Source organism: Culex quinquefasciatus, chromosome 3, assembly GCF_015732765.1.
Source record: "Culex quinquefasciatus strain JHB chromosome 3, VPISU_Cqui_1.0_pri_paternal, whole genome shotgun sequence".
Lineage (NCBI taxonomy): Eukaryota > Metazoa > Arthropoda > Insecta > Diptera > Culicidae > Culex > Culex quinquefasciatus.
Genome location: NC_051863.1, coordinates 105,900,043 through 105,916,580, shown reverse-complemented (window position 1 = coordinate 105,916,580; position 16,538 = coordinate 105,900,043). Strand labels below are relative to the sequence as shown.

At 36.9% G+C, this 16,538-nt stretch overlaps 2 protein-coding genes across 11 annotated transcripts in view; one reads left to right on the top strand and one right to left on the bottom strand.

Annotated features, from left to right (window-relative positions):
- Nucleotides 1–1,583: 1,583 nt before the first annotated feature.
- LOC6030852 (cyclin-dependent kinase 5 homolog) lies at nucleotides 1,584–3,509 on the top strand. Its single transcript, XM_001841683.2, has 3 exons — nucleotides 1,584–1,930; nucleotides 1,992–2,544; nucleotides 2,604–3,509. The coding sequence occupies exons 1-3, from the start codon at nucleotides 1,763–1,765 to the stop codon at nucleotides 2,750–2,752; spliced, it is 870 nt and encodes a 289-aa protein (XP_001841735.1). The 5' UTR covers nucleotides 1,584–1,762; the 3' UTR covers nucleotides 2,753–3,509.
- A 2,153-nt stretch (nucleotides 3,510–5,662) lies between these two features.
- Nucleotides 5,663–16,538, bottom strand: part of LOC6030853 (G protein alpha o subunit) — an 84,323-nt gene continuing 73,447 nt past the window's right edge. For all 10 annotated transcript variants that reach the window (XM_038265244.1, XM_038265248.1, XM_038265249.1 and 7 more), the window contains 2 exons: nucleotides 10,313–10,466; nucleotides 5,663–10,232 (listed from right to left, as the gene is read on the bottom strand). In XM_038265244.1, the coding sequence (XP_038121172.1) occupies nucleotides 10,045–10,232; nucleotides 10,313–10,466 (342 nt within the window). In that variant the 3' untranslated portion in view covers nucleotides 5,663–10,044. The remainder of the gene's footprint in view (nucleotides 10,233–10,312; nucleotides 10,467–16,538) is intronic.

The following is a 16,538-nucleotide window of genomic DNA, read 5'->3' as shown; positions in this document are numbered from 1 at the left end:
GAAACGTCAAACGACTTGGCGCGTTTGTTTTTTTGATGGCGCTTGCTAATTTATTACATTTTTCGGGATTATTCTTCAAGTGAGTGCCTTACTAATGATCAAAAGAACATGTTGTTGGTAGTTGGAAGCAATTTCATATCTTAAGCGCCGTGAAAAAGTAAGCGAAAGTGAAAAGTTAATTTTGGCGATATTCATTAAGCGTTTGAGGGATTCTCGTGTGTGTCACTGTGTGTGCCAACAAAATGATGAGAAGTGGTCTCGCAAAATACAAATTATGATCAAAAGTGCATTAAATGTGATCTTTTTGGCCAGTAAGTGGCATACATTTGCGTGCTTACTCGAGGCGGGGCTGTTGCTGGTAAGTTTATAGCCCAAATAGTATTTTTGGAGCTTTAATCGAGCATCAAACTCTCCATATGATGAAGATAGGTGTTTGATTGGAAAGGGTAGATTTCCCCTACTTACTGTTTGGAGATCCGGAATCAGACCATTTCGTTGAGGCGGCCGTGTGATTTTCGATGGTCGAAAACAACAGCCGCGAACGCGAGTACGCGATCTGCCGCGGTGAAAAAAATACCGCCAGGGATGGTTACCGAGGAGGAATCTGAAAATATAATCATAACCTTAAAACGATCCTTACAATAAAGGTTAAGGGATTGAAACTGGAACCAAAGTGGTTCCCTTAATATCCCAACAGCACTACTTTAATATTTTTCTCCGATCACTACGTACAATCCTACGTCTAGTGGAGATGGTTCTTAGGCCGGACGCGTAACCGGAATCTTGATAATTGTTGTTGTTATTGGACTTCGTAGCCTTGAATGAAAGATTAAACTGTTTTACCGAATAAACTTACTTAAACTTCGTATTTCCCGCTCCAGCCGAAAATTAATCGCTGGCCACCGTTTCCGTCACATTTACGGTTCTCTGCCCGATCCGATCTTTTTCGCTGCTTGTTTGTGTCACACTCCCCGCAAATGTCAAAACAGAATAAAAATAGATTTTCGCTAAGTCCAGAACTTGTCAAAAACGACTAAGTTCCATCGCAATAGTGAGTTCGCATTCTCCAACTCAAAATTGCGAATGTAAACAAAAGAAACTGATCTCAAAAATTGAGTTGGCAGAATTGATCTCGTTTTTGCGACATTTATCTCAATTATTGCGATCCCCTGGTTTGCGTGTAGTGCTGGATGGATACTTGGGTCTACACTCAAACCCCGATGGTTTGACACCAACTGTTGTCAAACGAACGGGGTCACTTTTTAGTTTGACACCCCTTTTACACGGAGTTCACACACACTACTGAACGTGTGTTTAGATAGTGTGTATGAGCGCCGTGTAAAAAGTGACAGTTCGTCACTTTTTAGTTTGACTTTGACCAACCAACGGGGTACAAACTAAAAAAGTGTCAAACGTAAAAGTGACCAACCACCGGGGGTTGAGTGTATAAGCTCTTGTGGGTGAAACCGTTATACAGCTCTAATCAAATTTGGGTATACTTTGGCGTTTACGCCAAAGCGACTGATAAATCTCAGTCGCGTCATAAATGAATGCTCTTGTAGTTGTTTTTTTTTTCTGCAAATTTGACAACTTCTCGTAAGAAAAACAAAAACTGTTGTTGGCGTTGTTGTGTCTCCGGTTTTTTTCACAAATCAATCAATTTTCATTTTGTAATTTGATCGCATTTGCTGTGAAAGCAAAATCCGCGGATCGTTCGTGCTCTCGGTGTGAAGCGGAGTGTGCTGAGAGGCAATCGGTAAACATGCAAAAGTACGAAAAGTTGGAGAAAATCGGCGAAGGAACGTACGGAACCGTGTTCAAAGGAAAGAACCGGGACACGCTCGAAATTGTGGCTCTCAAACGGGTTCGATTGGACGAGGACGACGAAGGGGTGCCCAGTTCGGCGCTGCGGGAAATTTGTCTGCTGAAGGTATTTAAGATGAGTATTTTTTTTTTTGTTGGATTGTGACCAAATTTTGTTTGCTCCGTAGGAGTTGAAACATAAAAACATTGTCCGGCTTTACGATGTGCTGCATTCGGACAAGAAACTGACCCTCGTTTTTGAGCACTGCGACCAGGACCTTAAAAAATATTTTGATAGTTTGAACGGCGAAATAGATCCGGATGTTGTGAAGAGCTTCATGTACCAGTTGCTTCGAGGTTTGGCCTTTTGCCACAGCCATAACGTTCTGCACCGTGATTTGAAGCCCCAGAATCTGCTAATCAACAAAAACGGCGAACTCAAGCTGGCCGATTTCGGGTTGGCCCGGGCTTTCGGCATTCCGGTCAAATGTTACTCGGCGGAAGTGGTCACACTTTGGTACCGACCGCCGGATGTTCTGTTCGGTGCCAAGCTGTATACGACCAGCATCGACATGTGGTCAGCGGGCTGCATCTTCGCCGAGCTTGCTAATGCCGGTCGGCCGCTTTTCCCAGGTTCGGACGTCGACGATCAGTTGAAGCGAATTTTCAAGTTGCTCGGAACGCCCACCGAAGACACCTGGCCGGGCATTACACAGTTGTCTGATTACAAACCATTCCCCTGTAAGTCTCGAATCGTCGCTCTTTCAACCATAAATAATCGAATTGATTCCCTCTTCCAGTGTACCCACCGACGACGTCCTGGAGCCAGCTGGTGCCCCGGCTCAACTCCAAGGGCCGCGACTTGCTGCAAAAGCTGCTCATCTGTCGACCTACGCTGAGACTGAGCGCGGAACAGGCGATGGCGCATCCGTACTTTACGGAAAACTGAAAGCGGTTATAGCTTGGTGGGCGCCAGCTGTCCCGTCCAGCGTGGCTACCCGGTTGACCGCGTGTCCTCTCAGTGTCTGCTTTTCCTTGAACCAACTTGTGTGATGTAATTTTAAGTTTATTTTTTGTTACTTATTGTGTTGATTGTTTTTTTTTTCTTTTTCGAATGCTAGTGAGTTTGCTTGAAAAAATCAATACCTCTAACTACAAAACCTATCAACGATGCCATAAATATGCATTTTCTCAAACACCCAGTTAATATTTTAAAAAAAATCTCAACCGTTTTCCCATTTGCTTTGGCCCATTTGTCAAAAGGATATACATGAGTCATTTCATAAACAGAAAAATTGCCCCTGTTCGCATAAATGTATTTAGCTTTTTTGAAAGTTCACATAATTTTAAACCAAAAAAAGTGATGAAAATGCATATGGGTCTTTTATGCGAACAGGGGCAGTAAAGTGGTTTCATTTATTGATCCGTAATTTAAAATGTCAATGAACACAGTAATATTTGAAAAAAAAAAGCAGTTGAGTTGACCATATTCTTTAAATATTTAATTAATAAAAGTAGAGAAAGACTTTCGAAAAACGTTTGCAAAAGCAACCTAGTGATGAAATACGACCACTTTCCCTCTTGAGTGTTGTGTAAATAAAGATAATGACACACACTCTGTCATCATAAATTATCTATGATATAGGATTAATGTAAGCTACTCATGTAACTTGTACCTAATAAAAATATTCAAAATAATCGTAAAAGTTGTGATATCTTCCCACGAAGAAATTTTCTCTTTGTTCCTCACTGCTCTCTCATCTTGCAGGATAACAATTATTTATCGGAATCCATTCTCCCATCCAACAATCGGACGTTTTCATGACATTCCTGATATAACAAAAACAACCTGGATCGGCCATGGCTGACTGGTTACGGTGTTCGCATTGTAAGCGAATGGCCCTGGGTTCGAATTCCCATTTGCTCCCAACGAGAAAGTATCCAGATTTTTAAGATGGTGTTACGAATGGTGCACGCCCGAAATGTCAAAATCGCACAGTGGTACCAACATGAGAAAAAAAGTTTGGCTGTCATGCCATGGCACACTTTTTTTTGTAATGTTGGTACCACTACGTGATTTTGACATTTCGGGCTTTTACCGTTCGTAACGCCATCTTTGCTTAAAAATCTGGACAGAAAATATAACTCTTAAAACTCTGAACATAAACGATAAATCAAAGTCGCTCGAGACGGGGTTTGATCCCCCGTCCTTTGGATTGGTAAGCTAAAAGGGTAACGACTAGGCCATCGCGACTTAGTGAGCTATAAATGGAATTAGGCGCTCTTAACCTTTTTATGCATTTTTTATTTTTGTTAATCTAAGGGAGCGTTCTTTTATTACGTAACGCGAAAAATCGGACTTGTAGACCCCCTCCCCCCCCCCCTCGTAACAAAATTTCCATACAATTTTTAAAAATTTTGTATGGAGCGTAACACGGCCTCCGACCCCCCCTCCCCCCCTACTGCGTTACGTAATAAAAGAACACTCCCTAAAACTAATGGTTTATCCATATTTTGACCCCATTTATAGCCTATTTTTCGCTTTATTTCGCTTATTTTGAAGTTGAAATACAGTACAGACTCGATTATCCGAAGGCCTCGGAAAAAATTCACTTCGGATAATCGAAACTTCGGATAATCGAAGCATAAAAAAAAATTTTTTTTCGTTGTCTAATTTTTGATTGTTGAGCATAGGTATAACCCCTAAACTACGCTTAAATCCAAGATGGTGGCCAAAATGGCGGTGATACAATATTGAAAAAAATGCATTTTATTTTTAAAAGGCAATCAACAACTCAAATTTGACTAAAAGGGGTCGAAGAACTCAAATTTTATGAAAAAAAAAAACAAGAAAATGAAACAATACGTTTTTTTTTGTTCGTGATTCGATTATTCGAAGTCTCATACAAACCTTCGGATAATCGAAACTTCGGATAATCGAAACTTCGGATAATCAAGTGTGGACTGTATAGAAATCCTGGCTTATAGGTATAATTTTTTTTTATTTTTTTTTTGTTTTTTTTTGTTTTTTTTGCGCACACAATTTTTTTTTATAAATATTTGTAGTGGACTAATAGAGTTATCTACGTGCGCATGTATTGCGTGTACGTACACGAAAAAGATTGAGGTTAAATTTTGTACCCTCCAGCAAATCAAATGGCGTGCTAGTGTGTGTGAGATCGGGCTTATATTATTATTATTTCACGAGGATATGACATATATGTTTTCTAAATAAAAATGTTGAACAATTTGGTTTTTTGATGGTTTTTGACAATTTCTATGTGACAGACTTGACTTTTCAGTCTCGTAAATATTTTTACCGGACTGTAACGTCACAAGGATTTAACTTAGGATAGTGGTTAACATGCAGGCCAACGATTGATACCTAAGAGCATGCAATGGCACTGATCATGTTGCGTGCTCTTCGGTTGACGTCCAGGTAAGGAACACGTACGACTCGTGCTGAAAAAATCCTCTTTTTGCAACTTGTTGCATAAACTACTATTACCGGACTATTAAGAAAACCGCTATTACTTCACGAGGATTTGACATAGGACAATGATCAATATGGAAACTTTTATGTAAAATTGTCTGGAAAATCGATTCCCGTATTCTGTTTTTGAAAATTTCGACGTTTAGAGCATGTTTTATGTTTGGGATTGATCGGCTACTCCGCCAAGGCAAAGTGAAACGCTGTTTATGCTGTGTCTGACGTCCAACAAAAAACCCAATTCATAATCTCACATTTGATATTTGTCGATATTTGTCATCTAACTTAAGAGGGAACAATGATGTTTACACCCAGATATGGATAGGCATTTTCGCAAGGAGCCTAAGCCCCACAAATAAAACAGCACCGTTAGATAGTTTATGACTTTAGTGGCTAAAACGCATTTATTTGTTCCGATTTTTTACATCACACATAAAATTACATACACATTAAGTTAAATATATATTTTTTACCTTTTTTGTTTGTTTTTTTCTTTCTTTCTTGTGTTTTTTCTCATTAAAGTGGTAATTTCTTGTGTGAATTCTAGGTTTGTTTTTGTTCTGACTGCATTATCCAGAGTGATGTTTTAATGTGTTTTTTCTTCTCATTTCTTACTTGTTTTGTGTGTATGTGTGTGTTCTGTAACTATGCAATCTTAATTATTTTATTTGTATCATTAAATTACTATTACTTGTTTGTTCAGTAATACGTAGCTAATGATCGCTTGTTTGTTTCACTTTTTGTGTATGTTTTTTTTCTTTTCTGTGTTAACAAATTGTATGCTTAAGGGGAACTGTGAATATGATTTGCTTGTTTTTTTGTTGTTTTTGCTGGTTTACCTTCTTACCTTAGTAAATGTAATGATGATGAATGTCTAAATTTGTTGCTTTTCTGCAGATTTAACCATATGGCTTTATGGCTTCTTTTTGTGTTTGTGTTTCATTAACTAGGATTTAGTATTTTTCCCCTTTTACCCCCTTAATTTAAATTCTTTCTGTATTTTCTTTAGTGCATCGACAACTTGGGTTTCACGATTTTGTTGTTTGTTTGTTCGCTTACGTCTTACGTTAGTTGTTTTTTTTTTTTCTCCTCTTTCTCTACATCAAGGATCATGTTTGTGTGACAATTTTTATTTGTTTTTGTTCCCTCTTTGGACAAATTCCAAACCAGGGTTGAGAAATGTTAGGGCCTGAATTTTAGTCGCGCGTTTTATGCCTTGTTTCGCGTCACTGACTGCAGAATAATTTCCGGATCTTTTTTTTTAGTTGTATGCTTGCGCGCCTACTTGGTTTGATTGGTTTAGTTTTTTACAATGTTGCTTTTTGTGTGTGTTTTATTGTTTGATCTCTTTGATTCGGAGACGACGTTTGATATATGTTTTTGTTGTTGTTCTGGAGGTTTGAAGTTTATATTAAGCTTTCTGTATGTATCTTTACAGTTTATTTTAGAGCTTCATTCAATAGTTTTGCTTTAATGACGTGCTTATTTAAACTACTGAACTATTTTCTTTTTTTTCCTACTTAGTTTTGTTTTCTTCAAAAATAGACTAATAATATTTTTTAAGCGGATATATTTCGTCGAATATATTCTAACTTTTTTGTTTGTTTCAATTAGTTTTAATAATAGCAGCTGTATTTTTTAAATTATGCTTTGAATGGTTGTTTTTAGCTAAATGCGCAAGATTTCCATCCCCATATTTGGTGATAATAGATCAAATTTTAGTGAACAGTGTTCTTGTTTTTTTCTTTCTTCTTTAAATAATGCTTAATCATAACGCAAAAAGCGTCACCAGAGACGTGACACGTCGTCGATTTTAGTTATGTGCTCCCTTATGGCTTTGGTCATGTGCTAAATTAAAAAAAAAACAAATTTGTCTCGTTGTACAAAAGAAAATTAAAATCGTCAAATCTAGAGGCTAAAAAGTTTTGATTGCGTCATTTGTGGATGTCGCAAATAGAGATTTTGGTTGTTGTTCAGCTGCGGGTGACTAGAATTTAAATTTGGGTTTGATAATAATTCTAATTCGTTTCGCGCAACAATTAGTGCGGAAGTAGGATGCTTTCTTTGCTCATTTTTGCGTCAGTGATTTAACTTTAAATCAAAGCGTAATGATTGGCTTGTCGCACGATGCTTTTTTCCGTTTGATTAGTGGAGAGAAAAAAAGTGATTGCAAAAAATGTTTTGAATACATATTTATAAGTATGCGATTTCAACCCTGCATTGAAAAGTTTAAAATCCTCCCGATCCTGGACTTAGTAGGCCATGTTGCTTGACAAACACACAATCATGGCCGGCTATGCTGGAGCATGGTTTGCTACCTTAAAAATTCAAAGCTGAAATCGCTCTCTAACACTTTCGCTACTTGTTGTACCTTGAATCAACACAACAGTTGGACGATTGTCAAAATTATCTCAAACCGGAACGTAAAGCTGATAGTTGTGTTTGTGTTCGTGTTTGTAGGTGTGCTTGTTTGTGTGATTCTCCAACGCAATGCAACAGTTTAGAAAAAATAGAGACTAACATCTTACCAGTTTTTGTCACTAACACATTAGTGTTTGTGTTCGTGTTTGTAGGTGTGCTTGTTTGTGTGATTCTCCAACGCAATGCAACAGTTTAGAAAAAATAGAGACTAACATCTTACCAGTTTTTGTCACTAACACATTAGTCATTTGTACGAAGTGTGTAATTTCCTCTTATAAAAATATTGGTTTTGGTCATTGGTGATTTCGTTAATTTTTCGGCGTTTCCTTTCTGGTTAGAAATCGCTCACGACAGGATGTAACTAAATGCTCACAGAACAATCCGAAAGACCACTGTTGGATATCGCTGGCAAATTTGCATGATTTTTCGAAAATAATATTTTCGTCTGAGAAAAAAATTTCAGCGTAAAATATCCCAAAAAATCACGCAATTTCCGCAGCATATCACGCATTTCTCACATGATTTTGGTTCTATTGAAAATCTGTCCTATATTTGATTATGGCGAGAAGGGCTTATTTTTCCGAGTGTGAGTAACGTACAAAATCTAGTGTACAAACATGCATCTTTTTTTCCTACAAAATTGGCACAAATGATGACAAAGAGTTTTGTTTTGTTCTCTTAATGTTTACTCCTTTCGCTCTACCAAGTATTGATCTCATTTTTCTAAACTGCATGTGAGTGCGAAAAAAATAAATAAAGGTAAACTAATTTAATCGGACACTTTTCCCTTCTCTTTTTCATGCCCAGAATCAAATTCGCGTAATTTTCAGCGAACGAAATGTTTCCTCGCTCACTCTCTTCCGCGAGAGAGAACAAAACCGCTTTGATTCTCTCACAGCAACGATGGAAGTATGCTGAAGAAAGAGGGCGAGAGAGGGGATATTTCAGCTTCTCTCACTGCGGAAGTTATTCAGTTGAGAGAAGAGGAAAAACTACGAAAATGCGATTCTGGCAGTTTTTTTTTACGAAATTAGGGAGTTTTGAAAGAAATGGGTAAGCGATCAAAGCAAGCTTTCATAGCTGTTTAAAACAAACCGTCGGATTTTTTTAGTTTATTTTGTAAGCAATAAAAGGTTGCTGCGATCACAATTTTCCATAAAAATAATTGAAATTCGAAATTCGAGAAAATTAATGTAGCATTGAAACTCAAAAGAAGACTTGTTTTGTACACGAAGGAATGCACAAAAAGCGATAATACTTTGCAGTTTTCTGCCGAACTGTTTTGGTCACATTTTCCGGCCAAAGCAGCAGTGTGTGCGGTCAGGAATGTTAGTGAGATGCTCAATCCTCCTGTTTTGTGCAATCGATTGCATTATTTATGATTTTTTTGCCAATGGAATAGCTGAAAGCAAATGTGAAATAAATAAACCCTAGAAATACAATTAAAGTTGTAAATAAATAAATAAGTGTGCGTTGTTTACAATTTTGAACGATTTGCTTACTTCACATTCGTTCTGTTTTTTTTTACATATTGTAAGCTCTTATCAAATAAAGTAGTTGTATTTACAATTCGGATGCATTTGCATGTGTGTGTAAACATAAAATTTCATGGCATGCTTTGTTCTTTTACGCTGTGAAGCTACGCGACTCGCACTTTGAGCTTTTTGATTTTGAAGGCTTCCCAGCCTTCTGCGATTTGGTTTGGTCACAACTAAAGCCTGGCTGTAAGCATATTTGTTGATTTTTGTTTAACTTAGTTTCTCCCAAATTGTCCTATATGAATACGCAATAAATAAACTTAGTTTGTAAACTTTAGAGCAAACAAAGAGACGATACATGTATGAGGGTATGAGAGCAGAGAGTGAAATGAATCTTTACGGTGTTTTGTGAACTGCTCCCTGAAATTACTTGAGCTTCGAAGCCTGAAATATTTCTGCGTAGCGTTCATGTGTCTGTTCATGTATTATTGTAATAAATGTAGTGTTTGAAAAAATAGTAAAATATGTACTATTCTTCTGTAATGAACACCGATTTTCTTGCTTGTCTCATCCTTTTCCTGCACACTTTTACCATACTTTTTTTTATTTCTCAATTTCTCACATTGTGGCGCTTTCTGTGTTCCGTTTCAATCCACCTTCATTCTAATATAAACTTTTCTACCGTTTTCCCTCTCGCATCTCTACATACTTTGTAGTCAAATTTGTAATAATTACTGTTGTCTCATTTTCCCCGTTAGAAAAAAATAGCATAAAGAGAGTGTACTGACAATAATCGTAGTGTATAAAAAAACGAAAAATAAAATAAAGCCATGGCCCAGCCACGGTCCCGCCTTAGTACAGGCCACAGCCCCGCAGATTGTTCGCGATGATCACATCGGTGACGGCATCGAACACAAACTGAATGTTGTTGGTGTCCGTTGCACACGTCATGTGACAGTAGATTTCCTTTGATGTGGACTTATTTTTAGCCTCGAACTGCGCCTGGATGTAGGCCGCTGCCTCTCCGTACTCTTGGCCACCTATTTGGAAAACCAAAATCAAGATAAAAGTTTCGTTTAGATTTATTCCGAGCGGGTTTTAGCTGCGCGCGCTTTCTTACCGGTGTACTCGGGGAAGCAGATTGTCAGCGGACTTTTCCGGATCTTCTCCTCGAACAGATCCTTCTTGTTCAAGAACAGAATGATTGAGGTATCCGTGAACCATTTGTTGTTGCAGATCGAGTCGAACAGCTTCAGCGACTCCTGCATACGGTTCTGTAATTATAAGGTTGAAAAGCATTTGTTAATTTTGCAATTTTCTTGAAATTTGAGCTCTAACTTAAAGTATTGGATAATCAAAGAAAATATTCTGAAGGTATGTAAATTGTTAGCTCCATGCCCTTTTAGAAAGTCAAAATCGATAAATCTATGTTTTGTTTTCGTGAATTAAATATTTTACTGAAAAGCAAGAAGGACAGCAAACAGGACGTTTTTTTGCATCATCTGTTTTGGCAGTTATTAATAATATTTATTTTTGGGGACCTAGCCATAAACCACGTGGACAGGTTGGGGGCGGGGGGTGTTGCGTGGTTGTCGACACTCCATACAAAAACTTTTTTTTTGTATAAAAATTGTCCACCATGGGTGGAAGGGGGAGGGAAGGGGAGTTTGAGATTACCAAAAAAAAAATGTCCACGGGGATTGTGGATGGTCTTTGGATGTTTTGCCATCCTCACCTTACTGAGGAAAGGCTATAAAATCACTCGAAAAATGAACTTTTTAATTTGACCTCGTAGACCCACTTTCACGTATACATATCGACTCGGCATCATGTCCTGAGCAAATGTATGTGTGGATGTGTGTAGGTGGGTTGACAAAAAAATTGTCACTCGATTATCTCCGGACTCGATTAACGGATTTTGACCGTATTAGTCTGATTCGATCCGTCTTAGGGTTCTATAGGTCTCTATTTAAAATCAGCATGCTTAGTTAAGCACCTCAAAAGTTATGCTAAAAACGATTTTGACGTATGTCCGGAAGATTGTAAAAAGGGTGGTTTTTGCAAGAAAACCTATCATGTTATACATTTTCAGAAAGGTATTAAAAGACCTTTCCAATGAGCCCAAATCATCGTGGATCTGACAACCAAATCAAAAATTATTAGCACTTATGTGTTATTCATACACATTTTGGAGGCCGGATTTCAGATATTGTCTGAATCTTCCATGCGAACTATCGTTGAATAGTGTTTTATCAGATCTTGCCGATGAGCCAGAATTATTGAAGGTCAGCGAACCCTATCAAAGTAATAAAGTTGATTTGTTAAACATGTTAAGGACTTTATGAATGTGAGGAAGGCACCAACCACCTAAAGGTGGATTAAGTAACGTTTTAATAATAAAACTGTAATTTTTTAGTTGTAACAAAAGAAGGCAAGAAATCATTTGGAATTACAGAGATTCAAACAAAAATCATTGTAATTTTCCGATAGCGTCGGAAATACAGTAATTTTTTTTTAAATTTAATTTTCGAATGAAGAATCAAATTTAATTTTCGCATGAAGAATCAAATTAAAATTTCAAATGTTAAATTTTTATGCCAGAAAAAGTGGTTGTCAAGCTTGACCAACTCTGCAAAAAATATTTAAAAAATATCTGAAAATTGTTCATGTTTATGTCTTTTGACGTTGGCTGAGGTCAAGAAGGGGAGGGACAAACAGTGAGTCAAATATTTGTCCGTACCCCCCCGTACGAAAAAAGGTTTGTGATATAAAAGTACATAAAATTCGACTAAATTACCATGTTTTATACTTCAATCGACGCGGCAGAATGTCCTCTTTAAGACACTGTCGTTGGATTTACAAAAAAAATACTTTGTCTAAAAAATACAAAAATAGTTTACTAAAAAAAGTTAAAAAAGAGGTCAAATAATTGTCCGTAAATTATCAAATTCCTTTAGCAAACCATTCTGACCCAGAACGGTACAGAAATTCTCAGCACGAAATGTGAAAATTTTAAATTTCAGACTAGGGACTTGTAATCGGGATGTAGTGGACGAAATTGGATGCTTCAAATTGTAAATTGGGTTTTTTGTTCTCTATCTGACCACCACAAAATTCCCTCGAGGGGTTAAACCGGTTCCGGAACAATCCGGATTGTTCAACGCTATTGTTCCGAAACAGTATGTTTGGTCGAAAAATGTCTATAAAAAAGATGAAAACAATGTTTATTTTAAACAAATATTGTTGAAACTTGTTCAATAGAAACTCTTACAACATAAAATAGCAATTTTATAAAAATAGTTGTTTTAAATAGTTTTGATAAGTTTTACTTAAAAAAAAACTAAATTTAAACCAATTTTTAATACAAACTAACTAAACAAAGTTATCAGAAGTTCAAAGTTGTCACCAAATGGCTAGAGCTACTAGTATTTGACACAGAAACAACATTTCATAAATGTATTCACTTAAATCGATCAGATTTTGTACTTTTATTAGGGGTACGGACAAATATTTGACTCTCTGTATACAAATTTAAATAAAAAGCAACCTTTTCACATTTCAACATGGTTAAAAAATAATCGTAGAACGAGTATTTTTCTTTTTTTTGTGGTGCGATACACTAAAAACTCACAACTTTTCAAAATATTTTTGAACGAGCTCAAACGTTTTTTAAATTTATGATTTACGCAGGCGATTGCAATGAAAAACATTTCAAATTAAAAAGAATGAATTCATTCGGTTTCGGTTCGGCATTCGGTTCAAGAAAAAAACCTTCAAAAGTCATTCGGTTGTGAAAATGTTTGAACAGAGCTTCGAACTGTTGATTCGCAAATTTGATTGGAAACTGAACTTAATTTCTTATAAAACATTCCGGCCATTACAAATATTTTTCAAAATTCATGTCACAATGCAATTTACAGCATTTTTTTCGTTGAAATGTTAAAACCATGGCAAGTTATTTCAGTGGTTGTCCTAGTTCCATACAAAAATACGTTTGTTTTGTATGGAAATTCTCCTCGAAGGTGGGGAGGGGTCTGAAATTTCAAAAAAGTGCCCACTTGGTTAATGGATGGTCCCTTCACCGTATTATTAGTTATTAGGAAAAGTTAGAATAGTAGAAAAAAAACGTATTGAATGAAAAATTTGTGTCGAATTTTTGCTAAACTTTTTTTTTCACAGTTTGTCAGTCGAATTCACGACATTTTCCCGAGGTGACCACCCTCTTAAATTTTTGCACGGAAAAAATCTTTGGGATATATGAGAATCGATTCAACAATCTTGACATCCTTCTGAAACAAAATCAACAACAATTTATTCAAATAATGAAATTGATGAAATTTATTCGAAACACAGCTCGCATTGCAGCTTGCGTAACAAATTTAACTAAACTTGACTTTATTAGCCTTGATCTTTTGAACATGACTCTACTGGCTAAAAAAACCAAAAACCGAATCACACTCATGCCTTAAAAAAGTAATTTAAACATTTCCCCATCGCAAAACTAAAACAATTGAATCGATTGTGTCAGTTTCCCCACCAAAAAAAAAGTACACTTTTCAGCACCCTCGTTGCTCACTACCATAAACCACCTTTAAAAGTGACCCGCGACAATGCCAAGCAAAATATCTATCTCTCTGTTTAATCAGCAGATCTTTGTACCAGTCACATTGTGATGACTGCATGCTGATGACGTCGACGACGGAGGTGAAGAAACTTCACGCTGGAAAATGCAAATTAGCACGCATGGAGATTTTAAACTAAGCGGCTCCTCCTCTCATTCAAGGTTCAGCCCAAAAAAGGTGATATCGCGTCGTCGTTTTAGCAAACTGTGAATTTACGTGCGCTGAAAGTTTTAGAGCACATACCTATTTTCGACTGTGATTTATGTTTCTTTCTGTTATCAGATTTAGACGGTGGGGGGAGCGATGAACCCTTTAACGAGGGCTGTGGAGTCGGAGTCGGATCCGGAGTCGGTGAAGCTGGGTCTTTTTATGAAGTCTGGTGTCGGAGTTGGAGTCGGAGTCGTAAAAACTCGAACAGCTGGAGTCGGAGTCGGACCGGAGTCGGCTAAATTTTATTAGCTGGAGTCGGAGCCGAAAATTTCTGATTACCCGGAGTTGGAGTCGGAGTCGCGCGCCTCCTTTCAAACACATAAAAAAAAAAAATAAAAAATCAAATAAATCCAAAATTCCGTGGTAAAATATTTTCTAGGTTACGGATATTTGAAAAGGACCCCTTAAACGTTCTTACCACGAAGATTTGTTTAAATACATTGATTTGTAATAATAAACTTCTTCAGCTTTGGCGTGATGTCCATGTACGTCTTAAAAATTTCAATGGAGCTTTAAAAAATAGTTTCGTTTAAAATTGTTATTTAAAAATACAAGGTGACTATGATAGTCACTGTGCTTCTTATAAATGTCAACTTAAAAGTGAGCAAATTGAATTTGTATGTTAAATCAATCATTAAGGCCAGCTTTCTTTTAATGGTCATTAAAAATAGCTATTTAATATTTTAGCTTTTAATCCACTTAATGATAATTTGAGGTTAAGTAAATAAATCCAAATTTACTTACCTAACTGTTCTTCTGAAAATGCCTTCAAAACTGGCGTTTTATTATTTCTGCTTCAATAACGTCTAAAACTTGTAAAACTAGAAACCGGTTTTTCCACTTAAGAGTTTTTAAATAATCCTATTTATCAATGTTTTCGAATTAATAGTAAACTAACTTTTGAAATATTTAAAAATATGTGGAGTCGGAGTCGGTTGGATCTGAAAGCCGGAGCCGGAGTCGGAGTCGGAGTTGACTAATCCCAGAAAGCCGGAGTCGGAGTCGGAGTCGAAGTCACTTGAAATATGACCCGACTCCGCAGCCCTGTAACATAATTTAATATTTTAAAAGCTAAAAATTCATCCCCAAATAGTGGGTGCATTGTTATTCGGCCGGCATTTTTCAAACATTTACCAAATTCAGTTTCATTAGCTGCCTTCCACGCGCTGAGCCAAAATTTTAACGCACACGCTACAGTGTTGTGTTTTGGCTGTCCGTGTGCCAGTCTATGGCTGATTGTTGCAAAATCTCAGGCTTTTTTTTTTGAAGCAAACTCTTGTTACTCCGCGGCGATCAAGTTTCAAGGCCACCTCGTTTTGGCCAGAAGCAGCCAGTCAGAGCAGCGGTTTGGCGGCGCTAATCCAACATGCAAACAATGCCACATTAGAGCGCACGAAGTGGTGCGAATGATTCAGTCAACGGTGTGGTCCTATACGGAGTTGTGGGGTATCGCGTTGTGGGGTAAATTCAGAGGAAAAAGTAAATTTTCATAATATAAAAATTTCAAGTTTAAAACATCATGAATCGTTCTAAATTTTGGCTAAGCATAAAAATCGGAACTGTTTTTTCGTGTTTCAAATTTCCATTCAAAGTAGCCTGCCCATGTTCGCATAAATGTCCCACATGCAAAAACAGCAAGCTGAGAAAAACACAAGGCAAGTTTGTCCCTCACATAAGGCTACGTGTTAGGTTTCGCTAAAAAAACTGGATTTCTCTAGATTTCAATAACTCTAAAGTGAAGAAAATGTAAATGAGATATTTATGCAAAAAGGATTATTAAGGGCAAGATCCTCTGTAAATACCCATAGCTTTAAGAACAATGTAATTACAAATGCCGACTCGGTCCTAACCAGGTCCCTGTACCGAAAAAGACCTAATAAAAAAAAAATTTACAAAAAAAAGGATTAGGCGAAAAGTTCAGCTAAATCAGTGCAGGGTTTGCAATTTTGTAAAACAAAATGACCTTTGTTTGAATTCAAACAGTGAGTTTAGCATAAAACTATAAAATTTCACGCTAGTATCATTTTTTAACATTCAACATCAGTTGAAAATAACAGACTGATTAGGTGACACTTAGAAAAAACTAATTATCATCGATTTGAATTGTTTGTACACTGAAAAATAAAAATAAAAATACCGAATTCCTAAATTCTAGGAATATCGGCTCCTTTCCTTATTAAGTAATCAAAAAAACCCGATTACTAAATAAGGAAAAGAGGCAAAATTCCTACACCCACCCCAGTCGCATGATTGTGATGCATGGCGGCATGAAAGTATATCAGAATCTGCATGAAATCTGTCCTCATGCATTTTTTGCGATATAGGAGTATGACATTTTTGCCCGTTACCGACAATTACCGACGGCTTTTTGGTTGTATTTCACAAAAAAAAAAACACTTAGTAGAACGAGGATTGAACCACCAACTTCTTGGTTATTGATCCGACACGCTACCACCGCGCCATGGACGCTTGATGAAAAGTGAGTGAAAGAGCACCAACATATGCTTCTCTTTG